The sequence below is a fragment of the Saccostrea cucullata genome, unplaced genomic scaffold (assembly GCF_032062105.1).
Source record: "Saccostrea cucullata isolate Sc308-1 unplaced genomic scaffold, CSIRO_AGI_Scuc_v1 ctg9763, whole genome shotgun sequence".
Classification (NCBI taxonomy): Eukaryota; Metazoa; Mollusca; class Bivalvia; order Ostreida; family Ostreidae; genus Saccostrea; species Saccostrea cuccullata.
Genome location: NW_026924864.1, coordinates 1 through 24,807, shown reverse-complemented (window position 1 = coordinate 24,807; position 24,807 = coordinate 1). Strand labels below are relative to the sequence as shown.

General features: G+C 33.4%; 2 protein-coding genes and 1 long non-coding RNA gene across 3 annotated transcripts; all 3 read left to right on the top strand.

The window, feature by feature from the left end:
- The first annotated feature begins 11 nt into the window (after nucleotides 1-11).
- Nucleotides 12-4,124, top strand: LOC134267473 (receptor-type tyrosine-protein phosphatase T-like). The gene is made up of 8 exons (XM_062749675.1): nucleotides 12-131; nucleotides 212-299; nucleotides 501-574; nucleotides 709-843; nucleotides 1,130-1,252; nucleotides 1,572-1,714; nucleotides 3,555-3,690; nucleotides 3,981-4,124. Exons 1-8 carry the CDS (start codon nucleotides 45-47, stop codon nucleotides 4,068-4,070), a joined length of 876 nt encoding a protein of 291 aa, XP_062605659.1. The 5' UTR covers nucleotides 12-44; the 3' UTR covers nucleotides 4,071-4,124.
- A 3,946-nt stretch (nucleotides 4,125-8,070) lies between these two features.
- LOC134267474 (hepatic lectin-like) lies at nucleotides 8,071-10,399 on the top strand. Its single transcript, XM_062749676.1, has 3 exons — nucleotides 8,071-8,157; nucleotides 9,518-9,608; nucleotides 10,173-10,399. The coding sequence occupies exons 1-3, from the start codon at nucleotides 8,071-8,073 to the stop codon at nucleotides 10,397-10,399; spliced, it is 405 nt and encodes a 134-aa protein (XP_062605660.1).
- A 10,652-nt stretch (nucleotides 10,400-21,051) lies between these two features.
- LOC134267472 (uncharacterized) lies at nucleotides 21,052-23,529 on the top strand. The gene is made up of 3 exons (XR_009992166.1): nucleotides 21,052-21,192; nucleotides 22,453-22,583; nucleotides 23,302-23,529. It is a non-coding gene; the product is annotated as an uncharacterized LOC134267472 (long non-coding RNA).
- The last annotated feature ends 1,278 nt before the right edge of the window (nucleotides 23,530-24,807 follow it).

The window sequence follows — 24,807 nt, the reverse complement described above, 5'->3', positions numbered from 1 at the left end:
TATACCTGGTACTGGAGCATGCCTTTAAAGCCGCACCAGAACTTATGAAGAAAACTGAATTCTTGGGGGAAAATGACGAAATGAAGAAAAATAAACCGGAAAACCACAGTAAACTAAGAAAAGAGTTTCAGGTAATATACACCCTATAAGCATGCATTATATCTCAGTGCAATCTACACAAATATATTGCATTTCCTCATCTTATTTTCAGAATCTTTTAAAAGTTCGACCATTGTATACAGAGGATGATTATAAACTCAGCAGGCAATTCAACAGAGGAGATGTTCGGATTCTTCCACGTTAGTACCCTTCTTTTGGTATCTTTGTTTTCCTAGACACCTCACAACATGGATTTAAAGGGTGTTTTATATACCCTTGTTCATAGATTCATTATTTTTAGATCAATGGTCATTTACATGTGCTTCACTTTTATATTCCATATAATTAAGAAGGGTGTTTTCAAAAAGAGTCTTGATATATTTTTTTTATATTTATTTTAGTGGACAAGTACAGTTTATTTTTGCCATCCAGCGTACGGAAGCGTGGGAATTACATAAACGCAATTTCTCTCCCCGTGTGTATCGACTTAGTATGAAATTGCAAATTGTAATTTAAGTCTTTTGAATATATTTTTAAAAAAAACGAAAATTACATAAATGTGAAAATTTTCGAAATATTTCTGATGTTATGTTGAATGTTTATCTTCAGTCATACACCCAGAGACACAAGTTTATTGTTACGCATTATCCACCACCAGATGACGCTGTTGACCTTGTGCGTCTGCTCGTCGATCATGAATCTGATACTGTGATTTCTATGGACCCTCTGAGTGGTGTTGCATCAGTATGTAAATACATTTAAAATCTACAAAGCATGAATTTGTTACGTATCTGATAAGATATGAATGGGGTTTTATCCTTAGAAAAAAATTATGGTTCAATCTCTTCCATGATATTTAATTCATAACCAAAGTATAATACCGAAATGTCCGTATATATTTTGGGGACACATTTTCATATGGATCTTATGAATGACATCCTTAAGAGAAAGAGATCCCGAGAGAAGACATAATATATTGCTTCTGCAATTCTCTCAGAATGCTTGATGTTCAATCTTAACATGTTTTCAGAGCGAAGCATGGTTGCCCGACTCCGGTGGATCTAAATGTATAGGGCCATTCACCGTTCAGTATCAACAAGGAAACTTGACAAATCTCACTAAGGGTTTCACTATTCATATTTTGACAAAGGGAGTGAGTATATAGCGACATATTTTAAAGATAGGCAAAATGCCTTTTTTTCTAACTCTGAATGAGACAATTTGTAATTATACATCACATATAAGAACCACTGACATTTGGTGGATTGGCTTCTATATTTTTCTTGATTTTTCAGTTGCCAGAAATGTGTTTCTCTGTTGCACAATCTTTATAGGGGCTACTTTATGTAAATACAATTAGAATGTTTACCAGTTCGATCTACCAAAAAAGCAAATATCATTTTGAAACTTTTCAAGAAGTCTTGTAGTATTATGAATAATTGACGCTCTTCGGTTCCTTTTTCCCACTTCAGCAAGAAAAATATCACGCTGTTGAGGTGGTTGTGCCTACCTGCAGCTTTCAGTCCAACCAAGGACAATGTGTCAAACAATTGCTTGAAATGGTCTCAATCATCTTAGGAAATGGAAAAGAGGGTCCTGTCACAGTGATGAGCAGGTAATGTTCAAAACCCGAGTTTCCCCTACCCCCTTTATCTTAGACTTTTTAGCTCACCTGAGCCGAAGGCTCAAGTGAGCTTTTCTGATCAAAATTTATCCGTTGTCTGTCGTTGTCGTAAACTTTTAACATTTTCATCTTCTCAATTTGTTGGCCAATTTCAACCAAACTTACCACAAAGTATTCTTGGGTAAAGGGGATTCAAGTTTGTTCAAATGAAGTGCCGCGCCCTCTTTCAAAGGGAGATTATTATGAATTACTGATTAATTAATGGTATCTTTTAAAAATCTTCTTCTCAAGAACCAGTGGGCCAGGAGAAAAGAAACTTATGTGGAAGCGTTCTCTGGTAGTGAGGATTCATGTTTATTCAAATCATGACCCCCAGATGTAGGATGGGGCCACAGTGGGGTATCAAATTTTAAATTTTAACATAGGAATACATGGTTAATACATGGGAAAAATCTTTTAAAATCTCCTGTAAAAGCATCCTTTGGTGGTGAAGATTCATGTCTGTTCAAATCATGACCCCCCGGAGGTAGAGTGGGGCCACAATAGTATCAAATCTTAAATAATTTTGTTCTCAAAGGCAGCATAGCCGTGATCGGTCATAGTAATATGGAAGCATCCCAAGGTAGTGAAGATACAAGTCTGTTCAAATTATGACCCCTGGGGCAAGGGTGGGGCCACTATGGGTAATCAAAGTAGGATTACGTAGAAAAAATCTTTCGAAATCTTTTCTTGAGAACAGCAAAGTTGTGATTGCTCATAGTTCTATGGAAGCATCCTCGGGATAGTGTAGATTCAAGTTTGTTCAAATCATGACCCCCTTGGGTAGAGTGGGTCCAAAATGGGGTATCAGAGTTTTACATAGGAATACATGTGAAAAATCTTTACAATTCTTAATCAAGCAATGATTGATCAATAATTTAAAAGCATCATTAAAATGGATCATTACAATAAACAACAGAGCCATTATGTCAAAATCATTCTTAAGAAGGGTAGATTTAAGTTTGTTCACCCCCCCCCTCCCCTCTCCCTCGAACCAACTTTTATAATATTTTTAAACTTTTCAATACTGAACTGATTTTTAGCTTTTAGCTAGCAAGTTGCTGAGATGAGCGATGTGGCCCCTGGGCCTTTCATTAACAGTTGGGGGTAAACAAAGTTATGTAAACTCTGAAAATGTAAGGGATACAGTATTCACAGTGGGGTTTTTTAGTGATTTATTGTTAAAAAGTAATAATTATTCCCCTACCATTGAAACCAGAGGTGGTTTTAGGGTTTCTTTTGCGTCAGTCTGTCGGATTGGTATGTGAGTGTATCAGGTGAGTTACAGATTAAACCTGCGTTTGTGTTCAATGATTTATAAACAAATTAAGACCTTTTTAATTTTTTAAGGGTTTTTCGCAACCTCCTCCCCCTTAAAGTTTGCTTATGTGGAGTTCATGTTTTGGTGTGTGACTTTGATTAGTTATTGGTCAAGTAGATAACACTTAAGCTTGCAAATAGGGGACAAGTATAGCTTACGCAATATTTTAACAAAACTCTTGTCATATTTGATTATATTATTTAGGGGTTTGGATAGTATATGTACTTTGTTTATTACTTGATTTCTGATTTAATAATCCTTTTTCGTACAATATACTTTTTCAAATCTTTTGAAAAATGAGAATTAATTTTATGGAATAATATGTGTACTGCATGTCAACATAAATATATTTGTAAATTTAGAGAAAATAGCGATAAAAAATTCAAAAGTAAAATATTGAGGCAGATGACAATCCAATTCCGATATATATTGAACGTTTGTAATGACATGATAAAATATCATCTCATTCAGCGACGGTGCAGCAATGTGTGGAGTGTTATGTGCTGTATATAATGTCCTGCAACAGTTGTCAATTGATGAAGAAATCGATATCTTCTCCACTGTTCGCCAGTTACAAATAAGGCGTCCTGAGTTGTGCTCTACTTGGGTAAATATATTGTTCTGTTTGTATGTTGTTTAACGTTCCTCTCGTGATTTTTTTACCCCAGCACTTCTTGGTGGAAAGCTGCAAAGAGAAATAATTTCTTTTTACTCCAAAAAATATTGTTTTTTTTTATTTGATCTCTTTTTAGATTTAATTATCGATGTTGGTTTAATATTACATCATTATGCGAAGAAGAAAAAAATGGAAAACTCCTTTAAAATTGAAAAGGTTAAAAACAAAATTATATGGTGTATGGTTTTCGTTCATTATTTAAAAATAAATAGTCTTTACAGACAGAGTACAAGATGATCCATGCTGCTGTAATGGAATATATTGAAACACACGAAGAAGAGACTGAAGACACAATCTACTCTAATCAGTGAACTATAAATTTAAAAAAAAATGTATATACATGTATCAATACTGTAGAAATATTGAACACAAACAACTGACAAACAGGGTCTAAAATAAAGTACATGTATGATGAATTCTTGTTGTTGTTCATAATAAGGTATTAAGTTTATGTAAGTATATTTTAAAAAAATTTTTAAATTAAATTGGAAAAGTCTTTCACGATACTATTTTCTTCTTTTTTAAAATGTTTTGTAATAAGTTTATATAACAGTCTGAGAATGTAAGAATAAACATTGTTCAACAACATTAAAAATAAGATTAAAACTTCATTGGATTTCTTATGTTGAAGAAAGAAGATTTGGTAGCATATTTACCGAGTTCAGATTTAGTGACTAAGTTCATTTTTATATGTCTCATATACACTGTACTAAGACATTATTTTAACGTTAAAAATATGTTTACTCAGACATATTGGAATAAATATGTCTTTTAAACTTTAAAATATTAAATATTCTTTAAAAAATCAGTTAATTGGGAACAGTTTTGTTCAAATGTATCTACTTTGTTGATGTAATTTTTTCAAGCTGATATGTCTTCATATCATTTTTTTTTTCTCTCAGAAAAAAATAATACACTTTAAAAAGATACAAAAAAGAATAATTGTTAACTTCTTAATTTAACTATAGCACATCAAAATATCATAGCTTTTGCTTTAGTACTAAGTCAAAGCCAGGTCAAATACCATTGTTCATTATTGTGTCAAAGTGATCACTACATTTAAACAAAGTCGACTTATATAATCCAAAAAAATCTAAATCATGGTTTCGTTACTGTTACATGTATTGAATTTGTAGAGGTGTATGTGGGGAGCATCGTATCAGAAACCATTTACTAGCAAAGATAGAGGTTTGTGTGCGAGGTTTGAACAATCCGAAAAGCTCCAAGTGCAGACCTGTTTACTATTACTTATTCGCCGTATTTTGTACGGATGCCGATTCCAAAATACGTCTCACGTTTTGCTATTATGAAATCGGGAATCCGTTTATTAGGATTTAAGCAGTTGCTTTTCGTTATGATCTGTCTCAATTTGATTTTTCTAATTTTTATCGGATTGCGAAAACGCGGTGCTTTGTGTATGCTATTGAATTTGTTTTGTTCAAGAATGTTTTTCCTTGTTATTAAATTATTAAACCTGTTGCGGTAAGGCCAGATAAAATTAATCTTTAGATTCTCATCCTAATTTGCTAAAAAAAAATTAGGGCGGGTGGGCGGATTTTATTTTCTATTTTTTATAATTGAAAATATCTAGAAATCATGGACTTTTCGTACACAATTTTTTGTTATGTTAATGCCTATATGAATAGATTTGTGTGACTTCTTATAGCCTTCCCCCCAAATACTTTTTAGTTTCGCCAACAAATCTTTCTGTTTAAGAATTTGTGTAAAATATCCACCTTTCTCAAAAGTTCGATTGTTCTTAGGACTTTACATGTCTGACATTGAATTAGGTCATATTTGCAAAATCTATAAAAATTTTCTACTGAAAAGCCTAGGCTTGATCAGTTTTAATATTTAACATTTTCTTAACACTGTTATTCTCTAACTTCGGCGAGTAAACGAAATTTCCAGTGGAAGGCCAGGAAGTCTGCGAACTTTAGATCTTTGATGAATGTATTAAAATAAATAAATAAACGTTTTTAATAAAAACAACAAAAAATATCATTTATTAATAAAATACATGTACATGACTTAACTCTATATTTACGTATAATAGGTAGCAAAAAATCTATAATCTATTTAAAAAATCCTCTATTTCTTCAAAGACAAGTATTCGGTTCAAACTGAATAAACATTGCACGGTGGTCGAACATTTGTTAGAAGTTTACACGTCGTTGTGGTTACAATGTAAAAGTATTGATCTAAATGCGCATAATCCGAAGTGACTTTTAAAATGCTCTTTCTTCAAACTTTTTTTTTAATTTAAAAACATAATGAAAATATTCATAATTCATGAATTGTTTTCCACATTAGCACAAACTTTTACTACTTTGATTGATTTGTAAAAAAAAAAAAAAAAAAAAAAAAAAAGAAGCCAAAAGTACACGCATCAACACACATTTCAGTGCATTGTATACGTAATGGCAAGATTTATTCCAAATCTTTTAAAATTAATGTATGTTTTAACCGAATTCAACATACTGTGCACCGCCAATGTGAAGGTATGGTTAGAGCAGGTTCAACACGGCTACAGGTTGGACAAGACAATGATAAATTCCTTTACCGGATACAGTATTTTGGATTGTATGGGCGAATGTGCAAGAACAAAAAGATGTAAATCTGTCGGTTATTACAGGGGAGGTAATTATTGTGAAATAAATTTTGAAAACAGAGTTACTGCTCCAGATAAATTCATTCGGAGTATTGGGTGGATCTATAGTGACAGGGAGGAGAACTGGAATCAGGTAATGCAGTGTAAAATAAATAGGGATGGGTATCGCCAAAAATTTCGTATTGCGATATATCACGATTTTTTCCCACAATATCACGCTAATATCATGATATTTTTAAAAGCAGTTTTAACAATGATTTTATACGAAAAGTCATTATTTTTCTAAAAAAAATATGCGAGAAAAAAATTGTTTACTATCTTGAAATTTTTATATATATAAAATCAATTATGTTTGGACGGTAAGATTCCGTTCTTTTCACTTTTTACAACATTTTTTATACTTTCTGTAATTGTAATTTGAAAGATTGAACGAATAAATGAATAATTTCTGGACTTTATTATAAGTGCCTAAAGACCGGTATTTAGGTCTCCGTATCACGATATGTATCACGCAACGAAAAATCGCGATATACCGGTATACCGATAAAATCGCACATCCCTAAAAATAAGTCTCTCAATACATGTAATTATATTCAATCAAATAACTTTTTTAACGGAAAACTGACCAGTATAGAAATGTTGCTACAATTAATAAAGAAATTGCAAATATCCAAAGGGCTCCGGATGCTGACCGATCTCTTTTTATAAATAACAAGGACGAATACAAATTTCTTACCATCACTCCACCCCATTCAAAAATAAAATAGCTACTCAGCAAATATAAAACCTGATCTTCAAGTTATATAAATGTACATACATGTTTATGTGTTTTAGGAACCCGATGGACATTGTTCTGCGTCTAACTGTGAGATCAATCAGAAATGCACATCCATTTTTACCGCGATAACTGTCTGTATATTGTCAGGTAAATATTAATTTTTACATTTTAAAATTTAATTTAGTCCGTTGAAGAGGTTTGTGTGGAAAGGTTCATATTTAAACATGAATTAATTTAAGTATACAAATATCTTCCTTTTATATACATTTCAATCTGTATTTAAACTACAATGTCCATCCGAAATATAGCTGATATACATTGTATTGCCAATCCGGCGTAAAAAAAAGAAAACAAATCCCCCCCCCCCCAAAAAAAAAAATAAATAAATAAAAAAAAAAAATAAATTACAATGATCAGTTGTTTTTTTTTTCGACCTCATAAATACATGTTCATGTATTATCAAAAATAAAACTTTAGAAAAGGTGAAACAATTGTATTTTAAATTCTTAGAAGAAATAAATAGTATTGATTTAACTTTTAAATGCATATTCGTCATACTGTTCGATATACAAACTGGTTCTTATCTGAAATCAGTCATCTTTCACTTCAGTAATCAAGCCGAACAAAATGCAATTGCTATTTTAATGGAACTCAACTTTTATAGAGATTTAATTATTATCAAAAATAAGTTTTCCTGAACCCAAAAACATATTTATTTATCAAGTTTAAAATTAAGGAAAGCAAACATACATTCTCAAAATCTTAGGTATTTATCATAAAACATAAATTGTTTTAAAAAATATACCCCATTTACCGATCCTAAAATAAGAGTATGTTTGTTGCAAGTTAATTGCAATATTGATTATTCAACAGATTGTGGATTTCCCAATATACCTGGTGCAGATACGAATAGCCTTAAGCGATGGGACGCCATTGGTTTCCAGAGAAGAATGTCTGTGCAGTGTTTGGAATCAGACAGCCAATCAGGAACCGGTCAATTGATCTGTCAGTATAATGGCCAATGGAAATCAGACTTAGACTGTGGTATACATTTAGTCAACAATAAAGTTTAATTCAAGTTATCCAATACATGTATGTATTTTAACCTCATAATCTGGAAGCCTGGGATAGTCAATTTTTAAGTTAGACAACAAGGTTTTATTGTATATGAATTTGAATATTTTGTAAATTATTAGAGGTAATACATGATTGAAGTTAAAAATTCATACTAAAAACGCTCCACTTGCGAGTTCAATTTCATAAAATTTAATTATCTGTAGGTTGGTTAAGGTATGGGAACCACTTTTATAAATTATTCCCAACAAAGTTGACATTTCAAGAATCAAAGGTGAGTGTATTTATCAGTTTACAATATGATATAATTAAACTTTTACGGATGACCTAATACATGTGTAATGTTTTTGCCATTTATTGACCGTTTATTAAAACCCGCCATGACTTCGGCTTCGACGGCAAACGCTGTCTATTAAAATCTACAAAACTATGACTGAAAATATAGCATAATCTCAATATAGAAGGAGATACATATTCAGTTATTTTGCAGAATTTACGTTTTCCTCTTCCGGTTTTTCTTGTTTTCGTTACTCTGGTTAATATATCACACATTTTAAATGCAGAGCCTCCCCCTTACCTTTTTCTGAGTTAGGTATTTGCTACAATAAAGTTTCTTTTAGTAGCCCTAAATTGTCAATACTTTTTTGAGTCAACCCCCCTTCCCCTGCTTACTTTTGAGATCGTTGTTACGTGCATGCTTGTCATTGTTCAACGATTACAGAGAAAAAAGTGTTTTTCCTTCTAGCTGCAGAACTTTAGCTCTCCGAATTTTTTTTTTTTTTTGGACAGACTGGAGAGCTACAGTGCCACCCATTGAAAAAACTGTATATTTATTGCGCACAAAAAAGTGCGCTCAGTTCTGGATTATTTCTTCCAAATGCAAAAAAGCTAGATTTCAAAAGGTCCTTACTCCTCTATCAAGTACTCTCGTAGTTTACATAATTACGAAGCGCGTTGGACCGAATTATTTTGCAAACCAAATTGGCAGTATAAATAGGTGAAAATTTCGATGATCTCAATATCAGGGCCAGGAGGACTATTATAAACAATTATAAACAATTATAAGGAATGTTTTGTTGTGGAAACTGAAAAATATGTTAGGAACACACGGATAGTGAAATTTTGATATGACAGTTTTAAAAAAATGTAGAAATAAATTGAGAAACATCGCACTTTTTTGTGCGCAATAAATATACAGTTTTTCCAGTGGGTGGCACTGAGGCTCTCCGGTCTGTCAATATATATATTTTTCGGAGAGCTACAGTTCTGCAGCTATTTTCCTTCCAATATTTCAGATCAAATGTGAGGAACAGAATTCCTACCTCCTGGCGTTAGAAACCAATGCTGAATACGAATGGTTAAAAACCAACTTAATTGATATTCAGAGTAAGTAATCTGTTTCTTGAGAAAAAAAAAAAAACACTGAATAGAAATTATCTATAGTCTACAAACAAAAAGAGGGAAAATCGATACATAAGTATATATCTAAGTAAAGTCTTCTTGTGTTCTTATAAAATATTGGAAAAATCGGACAGTATTTAAAGCAATACAATCTGAAACAGATCAAACACGAACTGCTAAAAACAAAGTTTTTAGGTGCAAGAGTGTATATAATTGCGTAACAATTAGTATTAAAAAGCTAAAGTATACAAATTAAGAGAAGAGCAAACACGGACTTCTAAAATTGATGTGGGATCAGATTTCATGGAGGAATGAGCACCCCCTGCCGACGGGTCGCTGTGTGCTCATTGACATGATCAAGAAATAACGGGAAAATCCGACATCAATGCATATTATTTTCGGATCAAAACGCTAGGAGGAGAAACGTTTTGAAAATTGTTGAAAGACACAGAGGGACTTCCTGCTTAACGGTAGACTAGGAAGGATATGCCAAGGTGTAAATGAGACGTTGTTTGTACATATCATAGGTCTGTTGTGTCTTTTTTTCAGCAAACGATATCTGGCTCGGAGGTACAGATCACGTGACCGAAGGAAGGTGGACATGGATTCACAACAACAGCCCGTGGTCCGTTACCTACTGGGCTGCAGGGGAGCCAAATGATTCAAAAGGAACTCTTAACTGTGCCATACAAAAGCAGAACGACGGATTGTGGTACGACAGAAGTTGTGGGGAGGCGCATGCTTACGTGTGTGAACATGCTCAAAGCAATAGTTGACTAGCAGATTAATATACAATTATAGACTTTTGATGAGGTCAATCCCTCGATATATAGACCTTAGAGAAAGCATATCGACCGAGCACGAAGTGACTATTGTGACGACAGTACTATTGTTTCTTCACAATAGAACATTTCCAATTTTAGAAACAGCAGGTTTATAAATTTTTAAAATAGAAACATCCAGTCCGTAACACTTTTTATACTTGATCATGTGATCCAGTTTGAGCCAATCAGATAGTTGGAACAATAAAGAAAAATAATAAATAAATTTAAAATTGAGTTTTACATGTATAGTGGAGTTTTTTAAAAAAAATAATTATACTGACCATATCTGAGAATATGCAATGCAAGAAATGTTTTATGATGTTTTTTTAAATGTGAATGAATTGATTGTTTGTTATTTAAAGAAAGTCTTTGAATAAAATTTGAGTACAATTATACGTGTCAAGTTCTACAACATATAGAGAAATCTGAATTCTATTCAGTGTTTACACATTATCTAAAACAAAAACAAAATATGACAATTATTTTAAATGCGACCGAATTAATTGATATTGAAAAAAATTCTTGCAATTGAAATTGACGTCATATACATGTCATGCAAGTCCTTTATAGAAACGAACTTCATTCACTGATTTTTCTGCGCATATGTTAATCAAAAACTGACATAAAAATTGATACATTTTTAATATAACCGAATTTATTAAATTTTATGTTAAGAAGTTTCACTTCCCTTTTCGAAAATTTCTAACTCAGAGACCTCAATGTCCCTGTCGAGGACTTCTAATCTTGAATTTTCCCCAGTATTCATTTCTTTAATCTTAATTATGCATGCCGTCATAAAAGACTCGGTTTAAATATACATGTATCATAGAGATCTAAAATGAAGAAAGGGATTACGGAGTAAGCGCAATACCGTCTAACCTAAAGTGGTTGGTTTTTGATTGTTGTTTTACTTCCTTTGTTCAATTATTTTTTTCACTAAAATGGAGTCGCCACAATTTTGCGATTGGAGCTGCAGAATAGGACCTTTACTGGTACTAGGATTAATACAAAATTCATCATTTTCATTTTTCACGTCACAGTTACATGTATACAGGATTTTGTAGAAAATTAAAATATACTAAAATATGACCGTCCTTTCCTCTTTTTTCACATTATATTTCTTGTGGATACAAATATTTGAATTTCCATCTTGATTTGGGGAATATCACTAGAACCTGCAATATATTTTCTTACATTTTAAACACAAATACTTGTTTTGACAGAGAGAGATTATGAGGGAAGGATGAATTCATAAAAAAAATCAAAATAAATTTGAATGTTCTTTTCGATGCGACCAATCAAATAATGCGAGATTTAATGAGACTAATTTAAAATGTACTTAATGCTTCAATGATTTACTCCATTCTCTAAAGATTGTTACATGAGTTTGTATATGATTATTTGAATCCTTTAAAAGAAATAATGCACCTGACCTGTCTGTCGTATTAATATAATTGTCGAGATGTGTACCTTTCATATGGCGCTACAAGAAATTTATGAATAATTTAAATGAAAATATTGTTGAAAATTTGAATATATTACATATAACCAAGCGTATTGGTACTCAATGTGTATTTAAAAAAGTCGATGACCTTTTTTGCAGTTACTCAAAGGTATGATTATAAATATTCTGTCTGAATACAGGTACATTTATGTACTTTAAAGAATGTCAAGAAATTAAGTTTAATCAGATAATTAGAATTGCGTAATACTATATACTTCGTATAATCCTTTTTAAATTGGTGTTAAAGTACATATTTAAAAATGCTTGCTTCAATGTTTTAGCAAAATAAAAGAATACGCACCCTTTCCCGTTATATTGGTAATTTTGTATAAAGAAGATTGAATATGTGAAAATTGCGACCTCTTGCAGAAAATGCCATGCACCAGTGTGCGGTTGCAAAATACATGATGATATCAATATCAACGTTAATATAAAAGTGTACAAAATTTGCAGTAAACAAATTTAAAAAATGTGTTGTGGAAGCACTTCAGTCAGCTGGTAATCTGTATGATAGAGCTGTTCACTTGTGTACTGGCTGTGCAAACCACGCTGAACAGCCAGCTAATGAAAAAGTTGAGGATCCGAAATGATACAAATGATAAAAAGCATCAAAGTGTCAAAATCGATCTACAAAAGTTGCTGAAAGCAGTTGTAGAGTGTAAAATTTCCAATATTTATACGGATTGTTCAGATATTCAAACACTATAAAAAAGAAAATGTCTTAACATCAGTTAACATTTGGGACTGGGTTACCAGAAGAAACAGTCTTGTGCTTACGTTTTTACTGTCTATACCAAATTGTGACATTTCAGATATTTCCTCTGTCAATTCAGTTTAGAATGGTGTAATAAGAACCTACTGGAACACATGAGGAATTTAAACTACAAACGTATTTGTTTGAGCATAGATAATAATATGTCAGAAGGTTCTTTGCAAAAGAAAATGGAAGAACAAGATTTTTTTTTATCAAAGTATATATTCTCTATGGCAAACGCCAACATGGTGCACGCTCTGACCATTCCAAGGAAGGGGGTACTGTACCATCATTCAATGACGTTATCACGTTTTTTGACAACAATTCATTTCGATTCAAAGGTATACTTTGCACAATTACTACTGTCGTTCACTTCTTTTCTATTTCTTGTACGACTGTAAGAAATTCCCTGCTTGTCTCCAAGACAGTGGCTCTACACCGAGGATTTACTTCCTCTTCATTCTATAACATCTTCTTGGTCTAGTTATTCCCTCTTTTTAGAAAATACAGAGAATTTATTGACGACAGAATTTCTGCTGTTGTTAGCAAAATGTTTCTGGAGATGAAGGCTCCAAAGATCACATCGATTCTCTTCTTACAGACAGTAGAAAGAAACAGAAGACCGGGGATTTTTCTTCAAAATCATCAATAAAAAAAATCCCTATTCATTTGAAGCAGTGGAGTCCGTCCTTCATGACATCAAGAACGCAACACAGGTTCCCGAAATATTCTTGTTTTATCAACTTGTTTATCAATAATATAGATCTACCTTGTTTTAGAAATTGTTCATACGTAGAGCATGCTCTTGCGTATCGAATCAACTGAGATATATAATCTTCGTATGCAGGTGATGAAAGTATATTGCTGCATAATAAGGGAAGTTGACGATAGAAACGTTTATCATAGAGCTTGGTTGTTAGATTACCATTAATGTCTTTTTCAAGTAAAATATCCAAGTATAAAACAGATGTGTCAGACTCGGTGGTATCTTTTATCTCGAACTCACCAGGATATATCGTATCGACCTACATGTAGGAATTGAAATTACCATTGTTAATTGACAATACGTCATCGATATATCTAAATGTCAAGTTGAAGGCCACGGCAAGTAGTGTTGTACCGATAATCAGAAAACATCGATTGTCCACGAAAAAATGCTACCGATCCCGATGATCGATTATATTTTTTCATAATCGATCATCGGAAACATACTTCTAATAAAGTACATTCCAGAATATTATCCATTTCTAGTTTAAAATTTATTTCTTCCTAATGAAAGGAAATGACGTTTGCTTCTGATACTAGCCAACTAACACGAAGAAGAAGTGCTTACAGGAACCATGAGTAAATTTTGCTGTGGGCTCATAAAATTTATGACTTGTTCGCCCACGTGGCGAAGTAGGCTAAAAATCTGCAGAACCATTCAAGTCCCCTAACTAAAAACAGACGCTTACCCCATGTTTTTTGCTTTGAAAATTCCAATCAATTAAATAAATTAAAGAAACATGGTCCTTTTGTTCATAAATATCCTTCATCTAATCCATTTACCAGTAATACATGGTTTGTGAAATCTTTAAAACGATCGTCTTTTTTTCTAATCCGAATTTCCTCCATTCCTCTGTCTATCTTTTATACGTGGTATATATCCAATTAAATTATTTCCAATTACTCAGTCATATGAAATGGAAGTGTTATTAGGTGTCTACTAATTTCAGATACGTTTCAAAAATATTTAAAAATTAATAAAAAATCTTATTCATTTGACGGTGTCATCAGTAGGCTACTGTAAGTATATAGTTCAACAAGTAGAGCTTTTTAAAAAAGCTTGCCGCAGACCTGCCTACCCTTCCGCTTTTGGCGTAATTCTTTCGCTTTTTACCACATAATTACGCTATTACGCCAGTTATATTAATTTTACGCTTTTGATATTTTGGTTTAAAATCCGTTATGAACGACTAAATTTACAGTTAAAGTACGACCTTCTGAATTGAAATGAAGCTTATATAAAAGTAATTAATAGAGGACCGGTTCGTATTGTACGTAATATACGTAGTAGTTACATGTAAACTGGTATGGCGAAGATTCGAAAGAAGACGAGAAGGCACTACATACATTAACTATTAAATGAGATTGCGATTAGTACAGCCATTTCTATGCTCAATTTAGTTTACTTTCACATTGCTTAGAACAAGATAGAGAAATGTGAGTGTTAAAAAGGTCAAGTACAATGTTATGATATAAGATTTGTGTAAACATGCAAACGCTAGCCTTCAATTAAGTGATCTGATACAAATTGACCAAATGCTTCATTAAGGGTGTACGGTTGAATTTAGTTTGTTATACGATACTGGTATTTACCACACTTTTTTGCCAATAAATGATTCGAAAAAGAAAAGGTTATGCCAGTCGTTTTAGTCATGTACAATTTCGTTTTTTTTTTTTTTTGAAAGAAAATAAAGTATTATTTATAGTGAAAACAAAATAGGAAAACATTATTGATTACGCTTTTACCTCTGAAATTCCACCAAAAATGTACTGAAATTACACCCTCGCAACGAAAAGGGTAGGCAGGTCTGTTGCCGTCTTTAGCCAATCTTAAACAGTAAACTGATCTACACCTATCAGGCCGTATAATTCTTTTGAATTTCTTGATTTTGTATTTCTACATTAGTTTTTTACTGGCATTAGCCCTACCACGGTTGTCGCTCGGTCATCTCCGTAAACGGCCGAGAGCTTTCGGAAAACCTCGGCTGATTCCATTCCCTTCTTCAAACAAGAAAGGGGAAAAGAATGATAACAAATTGTGAAGCTTGCAAGCAATTAAAATCAAATTTTGACCCCATAGTCGCCATTTTAAAGTTACGTGCAAAAATATAGTTCATACTCTCAACCGCTTTTGAGATAATACAAACGCTAAATAAAGCAACAAAAATAAAACGAAGTTTTATCTATATAAAATAAACATTAGTAGTAATGACTTTGAAAACTTCATAAGTCAAAGAACATAGTTCATTAGCGTAAGGATTTTTGATAATCGGTGTTACTGTAGTTCTCTACACATACGAGGTAAAGCAGGAGAGGGAACCAGACTGGTCTGTTTGTTTACCTTCAGCTGCGGTACCAGATTAATTCTGATTCTGACAAAATCGGACCGTGGTATTAGGATTGAAAAACTCACTGTCAGTGTCTTATCATTTATATTGATAGTTTTAAAATAATTTTTTCATCGGAATATAAACGTGATTCATGTAAGAAATCCAGTCTACTCTGTAAATGAGCCCGGCTCTCTGTACTTCTGAGTACTTTGATTTTGTTGTTCGTTTTGTCATTTTTTTTAAGATTGAAAATCTTGCAAAATTGTTAAGTCGTACGAAAATAAGATCATCAGAAAGTTATCTCCCTTGCCTTGAACAGCATTTCAACCAATGAAATAATTGAAAATTTTCTCATCATGCATTTTCTACCAATCACAAAAAAGAGGAAGTGCATAGTCCGAAGACTGCCAGAAACTTCAACTATACAATACCGTCTTCGAAGGAAGACGGTAATGACCAGGAAAAGGGGATTATGTATATACGCTTGCGAAAAAGAAAAGTACAATTGTTAATTAGGGCCCCGCTTGGTGGGCGCCCTATAGTAATCAGTCTGTCCGTCCGTCCGTCCGTCCGAGATTTCTTGTCCGGAGCATATCTTCTCTCTCCTTTGCCCAATCTGGCTCACACTTCACCCACAGAGTGCCTTTGGGTAACCGGTGTGCAGTGACCTTGAACCATGTTTCAAGGTCAAGGTCACGGCAGAATTTTATGAAAAATCCTTGTCAGGAGCGTATCTTCTCTCTCCTTTGCCCAATCTGACTCATACTTCACCCACAGAGCGCCTTTGGGTAACCGGTGTGCAGTGACCTTGAACCATGTTTCTAGGTAAAGGTCATAGCAGAATTATATGAAAAATTCTTGTTTGGAGCATATCATCTCTCTCCTTGGACCTATCTGGTTCATACTTCTTCCACAGAGTGCCTTTGGGTAACTGGTGTGCAGTGACCTTGAAACATGTTTCTAGGTCAAAGGTCAAGATCATAGCAAAATTTTATGAAAAATCCTTGTCCGGAGCATATCTTCTCTCTCCTTTGTCCAATCTGGTTCATACTTCACCCACAGAGTGCCTTTGGGTATCCGGTGTGCAGTGACCTTGAACCATGTTTCTAGGTCAAGGACATAGCAGAATTATATGAAAAATCCTTGTCTGGAGCATATCTTCTCTCTCCTTGGCCCTATCTGGTTCATACTTCTTCAACAGAGTGCCTTTGGGCAACTGGTCTGCAGTTAATTTGAACCATGTTTCTAGGTCAAAGTTCAAGGTCATAGCAGAATTTTATGAAAAATCCTTGTCCGGAGCATATATTCTCTCTCCTTGGCCCAATCTGGCTCATACTTCACCCACAGTGTGCCTTTGGGTAACCAGTGTTCAGTGACCTTGAACCATGTTTCAAGGTCAAAGGTCAAGGTCATAGCAGAATTTTATGAAAATCCTTGTCGGAAGCATATCTCCTCTATCTTTGGCCCAATATGGCTATTACTTCACTCACAGAGTTCCACTGGTCAGTGGATGTGCAGTGACCTTGGTCGAAGTTTCTAGGTCTTGGTCAGAATTAGCCTCTCTGTTTAAAATCTTTGTTTGGTGCATAATTTTTTCCCTTTAATTCCAATAAATTTATATAACTGGGGATACAAGATAAATATCGATATCTATCTGTAAATTTGCAATATCCGTGAAGTCGTACTAAATGACTTTTACTGTATTACACAAATACGTTCCTCTTCAAAATAAACCCTTTTAAACTACCTTACATTTTCATGTTCATTGTTGAAAGCGTGGCCCTTTGAGATGGCCACCATCTCAATGATATCTAGTTGAATTTGATTTTATTTCCTATGATGAAATATTTATGCAAAATTTGATTTTACAAATTACGAACTTCAATTTTCATTTTAAACAGATGTATTTTATATTTAGTATCTACTTACATTGTCCCAATGATGTATGCAACGAGTTAAAAAAAATTAGAGATTGTTGCTTAACAGATTTAGCTGTAAGTAGTATAAACCGTCTAGCCGGCGAGTTCAACTGAGTGCACTTTTTATGCAAATGAGGTTCAAAAAATGGGTCAACTGAGTGGAGTGCTAACCCTAACCCTAACCCCACAACCCTAACCCTAACCCTAACCCCTAACCCTAACCCCCCTAGCCCTAACTAACCCTAACTAACCCTAACCCTAACTAACCCTAACTAACCCTAACCCTAACTCTAACCCTAACCCTAGCCCCCTAACTAACCCTAACTAACCCTAGCCCCCTAACTAACCCTAACCCCTAACTAACCCTAACCTATCCCCCTTAAATACTGGAGTTGTTTACATTGTTTACATTGGTGTGTTGGTACTACTTTTTTTTTTGTTTATGGACACAGGTAAAATACTTGGCAGCGAGCCAAGTTTTTGTTTTAGATCCCTGTGCAAAAAAAAAAAAATATGCTGACTATACAGGTAAATACTTGGCAGCGAGCCAAGTCAGGGGACCTTGTGCAAAAAAAAAAAAAATATGCTGACTATACAGGTAAAAAATGCGCCGTGTGCAAAAAAACATTGCAAGAATGTGATTATGACGTCACGCATTCACAGTCTAGCTTCATTTTTGGAAAACCTCATTTCCAAGAAACAAAAAGTGAAACTAACACAGATTTTGATTTTCAATTTTTATTCCCAATAAACAAAAGAAATTTACAAATTTAACAAAAAATACATACAACCATTTATCAGGCTTGTCTTTTAATCCAAAATACCCTCCAAATTAATCATCTAGTAGTTTTCTCCAATACACTGACCCTGTTGCATTCTTTTTGTTGATCTGGATTTTTGCATGTAGCTTCTATTTTTTAATGTCCTGCGTTTTTGTTTGAGTTTCTTCATCTCCTCCTTTGTCATTCCCTGCAAACGACGCTTGAGCTCTCGCAGGGGAAGCATCAGCAATTCCTCATCCTCCAAAGGCTCTATGGTCAGGGGTCTTTTCCTTTTAGTTTCCCTAGGTTTTTTCTCTATGTCTTTTACCATTACATAGCATGGATCCATTTGTTTCTGACTCTCTCCTGATCCGCCCTGGGTCCCTTCTTCTTTTTTCTGGTCAATGTTTCCTCCTTCTTCTTTCCTTTTTGTTGTTTTTCCCCTGAATGACTTTGTGATTGGGGATAATTGTGCACTCATGTAACAAAATCGACGGCTGTTGTAACATTTCAGTTTATCCAGCTTGTTTTCAAGAGCACTCACCTTGGTGTTCATTTTATTTACCTTGTTATCCACATCATTCATCTTGGTGTTCATATCATTCAGTTTGTTATCCAGAGCAGATAACATGTTCACAATTCCGTCTAAAGTGGTGTTTAAAATGCCCATATCTTCTTCTTTATTCATGTCCTCAATCATGTCCAAATTTAAATCCAATTCCATGGCATCCCTTATTGTCTCTGTCATGGGAGCTCCTACGTATCCTTCAGGTGTCACATAATACTGGGAATTTTCTGAAGTATTCATCCTTGCTTCTATTTCACCTGTGTTCAGTGCTCACGCAGAATGATCAAATTTGACAGTTTTTTTGCTTTATATACCTGCTATGAGCCGTGTGCAAAAATACCTAGGCTTTATATACCTGTTGCATCACCTGTAAAGAGGGCCGTGTGCAAAAACTTAGGGGCCGTGTGCAAAAATACGATAGACCAACGTTTTGTTTATGTACACAGGTAATACTTAGGGACCTTGTGCAAATATACGTTTTACCTGCGTGGGCTATAAAAATGAGAATAAAAAAAAATTTTACTGTGATAGAACATAGATGCGATGGAGAAAGTATGTATTTCAATACCTGGGAAATTTCACACATAGGTTAAGAAATCAGTGACTTTTTTAATACCTAAAACCTCAAAATCTACGAATGACTAGACCCCCCACACCCCTTGGATGCAATGAATATCATATACAAAATACTATTTTTAGAGGAGGATTTTTTACAGTTTAAGAATTTTTTTCTTTAGTTTTTAAGAAAATAAAAAATCATGTAAATATCACTGTTATGTTTATTATATGACGTCATAGATACACTCGGGTTCGGCCTTTTCCCCACTTCAATTTTGCTTTGTCACTGTGCTGGGGGTCTTTTTGATCACATGACCAAAAGCGATTTTTTTCTTTTAGCCAATCACATTTAATCACGTGATTGAATTGTTGATGTTTTGCCGCGATTGAAGAATCGTCTGCTATTGTAAATAAATACAGCCCCACCGTGATTTCAGTGCCATTCTTTCCTGACTGATTTTCTGGTAACAGACAAAAGAAGAAGAAAGAAGAACAAGATGTCCGACCCAATTTTTCATGAGGAGCTCTACATGATTCCGGGGATTTCCATCGAGACGACTGTCATTGTGAGAAGACTTGACAATGGGGTGGAAATCTCACGATACAATATGGTCAGAGTGCAACTTGCCCAGCGGCCACAGAGCAGGACCAGAAGTACCCCCTACACCAGGATCCGAAGAAGACCAAGGCAACAATCCCGTTCGCCGCCCCCGTCATCCAGTTCTGCTGTTAGTGGTGCTGCTGCTGCTCCGGCCCCCCAGACCAGAGCCCGGAACCAGGGACGGATCCCTACCTGGGGGTTCCGGGCCCGCGTCGAGAGAATATATTGCAGTTTGTGTATGCAAGAGGACCAAGAAAATAATTACTGTTGCAGCCGGTGTCTCCAGCGGCCTTCCTGCTTGCTGTGTACGGCGCGGGTGGTTGAACAGGGGATGGGCTGCCCCCTCTGCAGGAACGGGATCCGTGTTCCCGTTCCCCTCTCCCGGAGGTCAGAGTTTCAAAGAGAAGATAGTTCTTCTTCGGATGATGATGATGACAACCAGTCGGTAGGCCACTTGGTCCAGCAGCTCCTGGCGTAGGGACCTTGAAAACAAAATTCCAGAAAAAACCAAAAAAATCAACAAAATCAACGAAAAAACCAAAAAAATCAACAAAATGCAGAAACTAACCAAAAAGTGTTTTTTAAACCCAACGGTCCTTTTAAGGACCACCCAATTGTTTCGAAAAGATGCCTTCATATACAGGCAAAAAAGAAACGTTCAGTGTGTGTCTAAGAAAAAAAAAAAAGAGATGTTTTTTTTTCTAAAATACAGTCAAAGAAACGATTGTATCTTAGAAAAAAGAGGATCTTTTTTTATAAACAGTCAGAGAAACGTTTGTGTGTGTTCAAAAAAGAAAAGATTACCTTCATATACAGTGGGTAAAAAACAAGAAACGTATGTTTCTCTCAAGTTATAACACCAGGTCACTTTTTTAAAAACTTTTTATGTCTCCAAGTACGCCGTAATTTTCTATGTAAATTAGGCGGCCATTGTCGAATCTCGGCAAAGATTTTACCCCAGTGAAAAAGGTTTGTAATCTACCTTGTAGGTCTTTTAAAGTTGTTTCACATTGTTTATAATTGTGATTATGTTATCCCTCACCTATATGTTTAATGTCAGCTATGCTAAATAACCCATTTCTGCGTAATTTGAGAAAATGTTTTTGTCATGTGCTGAAAGTATGGCGTGCTATTCATGTTATCATTTAAAAAGTCGCTCCTCAAATAAATCTGTCTTTTAAAAGATACATTTTTACAAATGACATTTAATATGATTAGAGTATAGGTATCCATATATAAGAGATATTATTTTGCATTACATTTAAACATGTTTTTCTATCCCTTTTGTCTGTAAATTACTTTGCTTTACTTACATTGTAAAATGAGGTTAAATGTGTATCACTGAATTGTATGATTTTTTTTCAGGATCAGCTGAGATGTTATTTCACTGGATTATTTAATGGATAGACTTATTGGGCATATAGTTGGATATCTCTGGTAAGTTTATCTTGTTTTTTATTTGTTTACATTTTCCTATGAAGGTCATCTTTGCATTTCAGCATGATTATATGGTTAATTTAATTACTGTGTAATACTTATGTGATCTGTTATCTCTAACTTACATTCATATAAGCACACCCTTATTTAACCTAAAATATATTAACACATGATTAAGGGATCTTCAGAATATTATTAAGTCCTTTTGTATAAATTATATAATTTCATAATTCATTATGTATGTTACCCATGGCCATGGAATTCAGACTTACTAAATGGTGATCAAAGAGATATTAATTAGGAATCTAATAAGAGAAAAGGAGGAAATTACAAAAGATTAATCCTAAGTTATTTACTTTTTGTTTTGATTCTAAATATGTGGGATATATGGCATACATATATTTTCATTTTCACTTTTGTTTCTTGGTAATGAGCTTTTCAAAAAATGAAGGACTACATGTTGTACTGTGATGATGCTAAAAAAGATGTATTTTTCTGTATGCAGTACTGACAGATATTAAACAAAATTGAATCTGTTGTTAATAAAAAATCTTTTAGTGACTAAATAATTAATTTGATAATCATTTTATTTGTGATATCAATACAGTAATTGTGCTTTTTTTTATTATCTAAAGATAACATGATGAATTTTTCTCATCTGGAGTTAATGTTAAAAACAATTTGTTTTGAGATTAAAAACAAACATTTTCATGAACTTTTTTTTGGCATTGTACATGTTGTATTTAAACATGCATTGTTTCACACAGTACTCTGTCATATTAACAAAATGGTTTTATTTTCTATACAGTTCTCAACCTGGAAGATATGTTTTGTTCCTAACCATCTATAATCCATTCTCTATGATGTGAAGCCTGGCTGCTGGTCTTCCTTTGGAAATACACAGTTTGTCAATCAACATAGAAACACACAAACTTGAAGGTAAAGTTTCAATGAGATACAATTGTAACTTTTATTTATTTATTTATTTTTTTTGTTACATATGCATGTTTATATTTTGGAATTGATAAGTAAATGATATATGATTTTTTAAATAAACAGGGCTTGGTGGTCATGGTCATGTTTAAACTATATTAATCTCCTTTAGAAGAAGAAGAAGAGCTCCATTTCAAGAGGTATACAAAAATGCATGATCAATTTTTTAAACTAAAATGTATGAAATTCTTCTTTGCCAAATGATAGTTAACAGCTGAAGATAGCATATCATAGTTGGTAAAGATAGCAAGTTCTGACTCCAATTGCTGATGAATTCTGAATTTCCCATTTAATATTAACATTATATCACAGGGAAAGAATACTATAATGTAGCACATCAGGATGACCAGAAAAGAAATCTTAATGACCCTCTTAACTATGTATAAAGACTGTAACCTTATAACTGATGTAAGATAATCTGATTGTGTGGAAATAAAATTCCCTGGTGTTTCTACTACCCAAGATCTTCTTTTGAGTGTATGGGACTGGTGTAAACCTTCTCCTGTTTATAAAAATAATACCTTGGAGCATGACACTTTATTCATAAAAATCTTATGTTACAACTTGTATTTATACCCTTTTTGTCTATATTTAGATTTCAATCAAGCTTATATTACATTGAAAAAAAATTTTAACTAAGATATTATTTTTTATTATTTTCCAGGATTCTCTAGTGAGGGCTTATGGAAATGATCTATGTCTACTCTCAGAATGGTGAAAGACTATCAGATTATGCAAAGACTAACAGAATATCCTCTCTTGGAACACTGAAACAAGAAAATCAAACAGGAGATGGATGGAGGATTTAAGAAGCACATAGATAAATATGATTTCCAACGAATTTAACCAGTATTATCATAGACTGTGGTTTACAAGATGACAAAGTAACAGGATTGTATCATTTTACTGTCAGACACTGACTATGGATAAGATGTACCCATTTATCAAACTGAGATCTAGTCAAATCAAGTATTGAGAACATGATTTTCTAATCATGCTAATAGCATGAACTCTTTAAAAATTAATTCTCACCAACTTCAAAGTATCTATAGCTGACTTTTATTTTTTACCAATTCATGTTGAAGACTGTTGTTATGTATGGGAATTACACATTTAAACCTTTTACTTTTCATCTTAGTTCTACAACACCCCCTAGAAATTACACAGATATTCAGATACTGGATTTAATGTATTTATTTAACTTTCCTGGGAATGGTAAATATATTTTGTTTGTGTATGTATCATGTTTAATTTTGAATTTAATAGGTCTCAATTGGACCCCCATAAAGATGTAAGTGTCCCCTGATCTGTGGTTTAATAATATCTTGAATATTTCTATCATCCCATAGACTTCATGCTTACTACACAGAACAGGTTAGAGTAATACACTTTGTTGTTTAGGACAATTTGTCAAGGTCAAAGCATAAGATTATTGAGATGACTTCTTTGACAATAATTTGTAACTTACAAACTTCACATCATAAGTACACAGATGAAGAATCAATAAGATATTTCTATAGATTTTATTTTTTTTTTGGATCATTTACTCCTGCATAAAAGTTAATTATTGAGATTACTGATTTGAGTCCTGTAATGCAATAACTTAAACATGGTGTAATAACTTATAGACTTTATAAAAATTAGGTGCAAATTCTTAGGATAGGAATGAAATGTTAATCAAATGTACAATGTTCAAATCTGTTTATATGACTATTACTATGTAATACCTTGGGTTTCTGTAAAAATCCTATATTCACTACATAGATAAAAGACCTGTATAATATATATTTTAAACTATGCTGAAGGAAAAAAAAAAGTCAAAAGCTCTCCCCTTCATCTCTTTCATATTCTGTCATACACAACAATAGATAAATTGCAGTCTTATAACAAACTGATGTCTAATCAAATCTTAGAATTGATATAGTGATTTTCTGATAGTATGAGATCTTTTAAAAAAAAAAAAAAATTCCTGGTAGTTTTCTTTTTGTCTAGCAAAGTTTAAATGTAATTTTAGATAACATGTAACTTTTATAAAAGTTAAAAAAATCATCTTTCATTTTTTAAATAATACAGAAAAAAGATGAGGGATACCATTGATCACTATACCTTATAAAATTTAAATCTTTTACATTTCCACCCCATTCTATACTGAATACACAACTCCTGTTTT

Excerpts from the sequence above, each read along its gene's own strand:
- LOC134267473 (XM_062749675.1), top strand. The coding sequence starts at position 45 with ATGAAGAAAACTGAATTCTTGGGGGAAAATGACGAAATGAAGAAAAAT. Across the intron at positions 300-500 it reads AGATGTTCGGATTCTTCCAC|TGGACAAGTACAGTTTATTT; the intron begins GTTAGTACCCTT and ends TATTTATTTTAG. Across the intron at positions 1,253-1,571 it reads TTCATATTTTGACAAAGGGA|CAAGAAAAATATCACGCTGT; the intron begins GTGAGTATATAG and ends TTCCCACTTCAG.
- LOC134267474 (XM_062749676.1), top strand. The coding sequence starts at position 8,071 with ATGGGACGCCATTGGTTTCCAGAGAAGAATGTCTGTGCAGTGTTTGGA. Across the intron at positions 8,158-9,517 it reads ACCGGTCAATTGATCTGTCA|ATCAAATGTGAGGAACAGAA; the intron begins GTATAATGGCCA and ends CCAATATTTCAG. Across the intron at positions 9,609-10,172 it reads CAACTTAATTGATATTCAGA|CAAACGATATCTGGCTCGGA; the intron begins GTAAGTAATCTG and ends TCTTTTTTTCAG.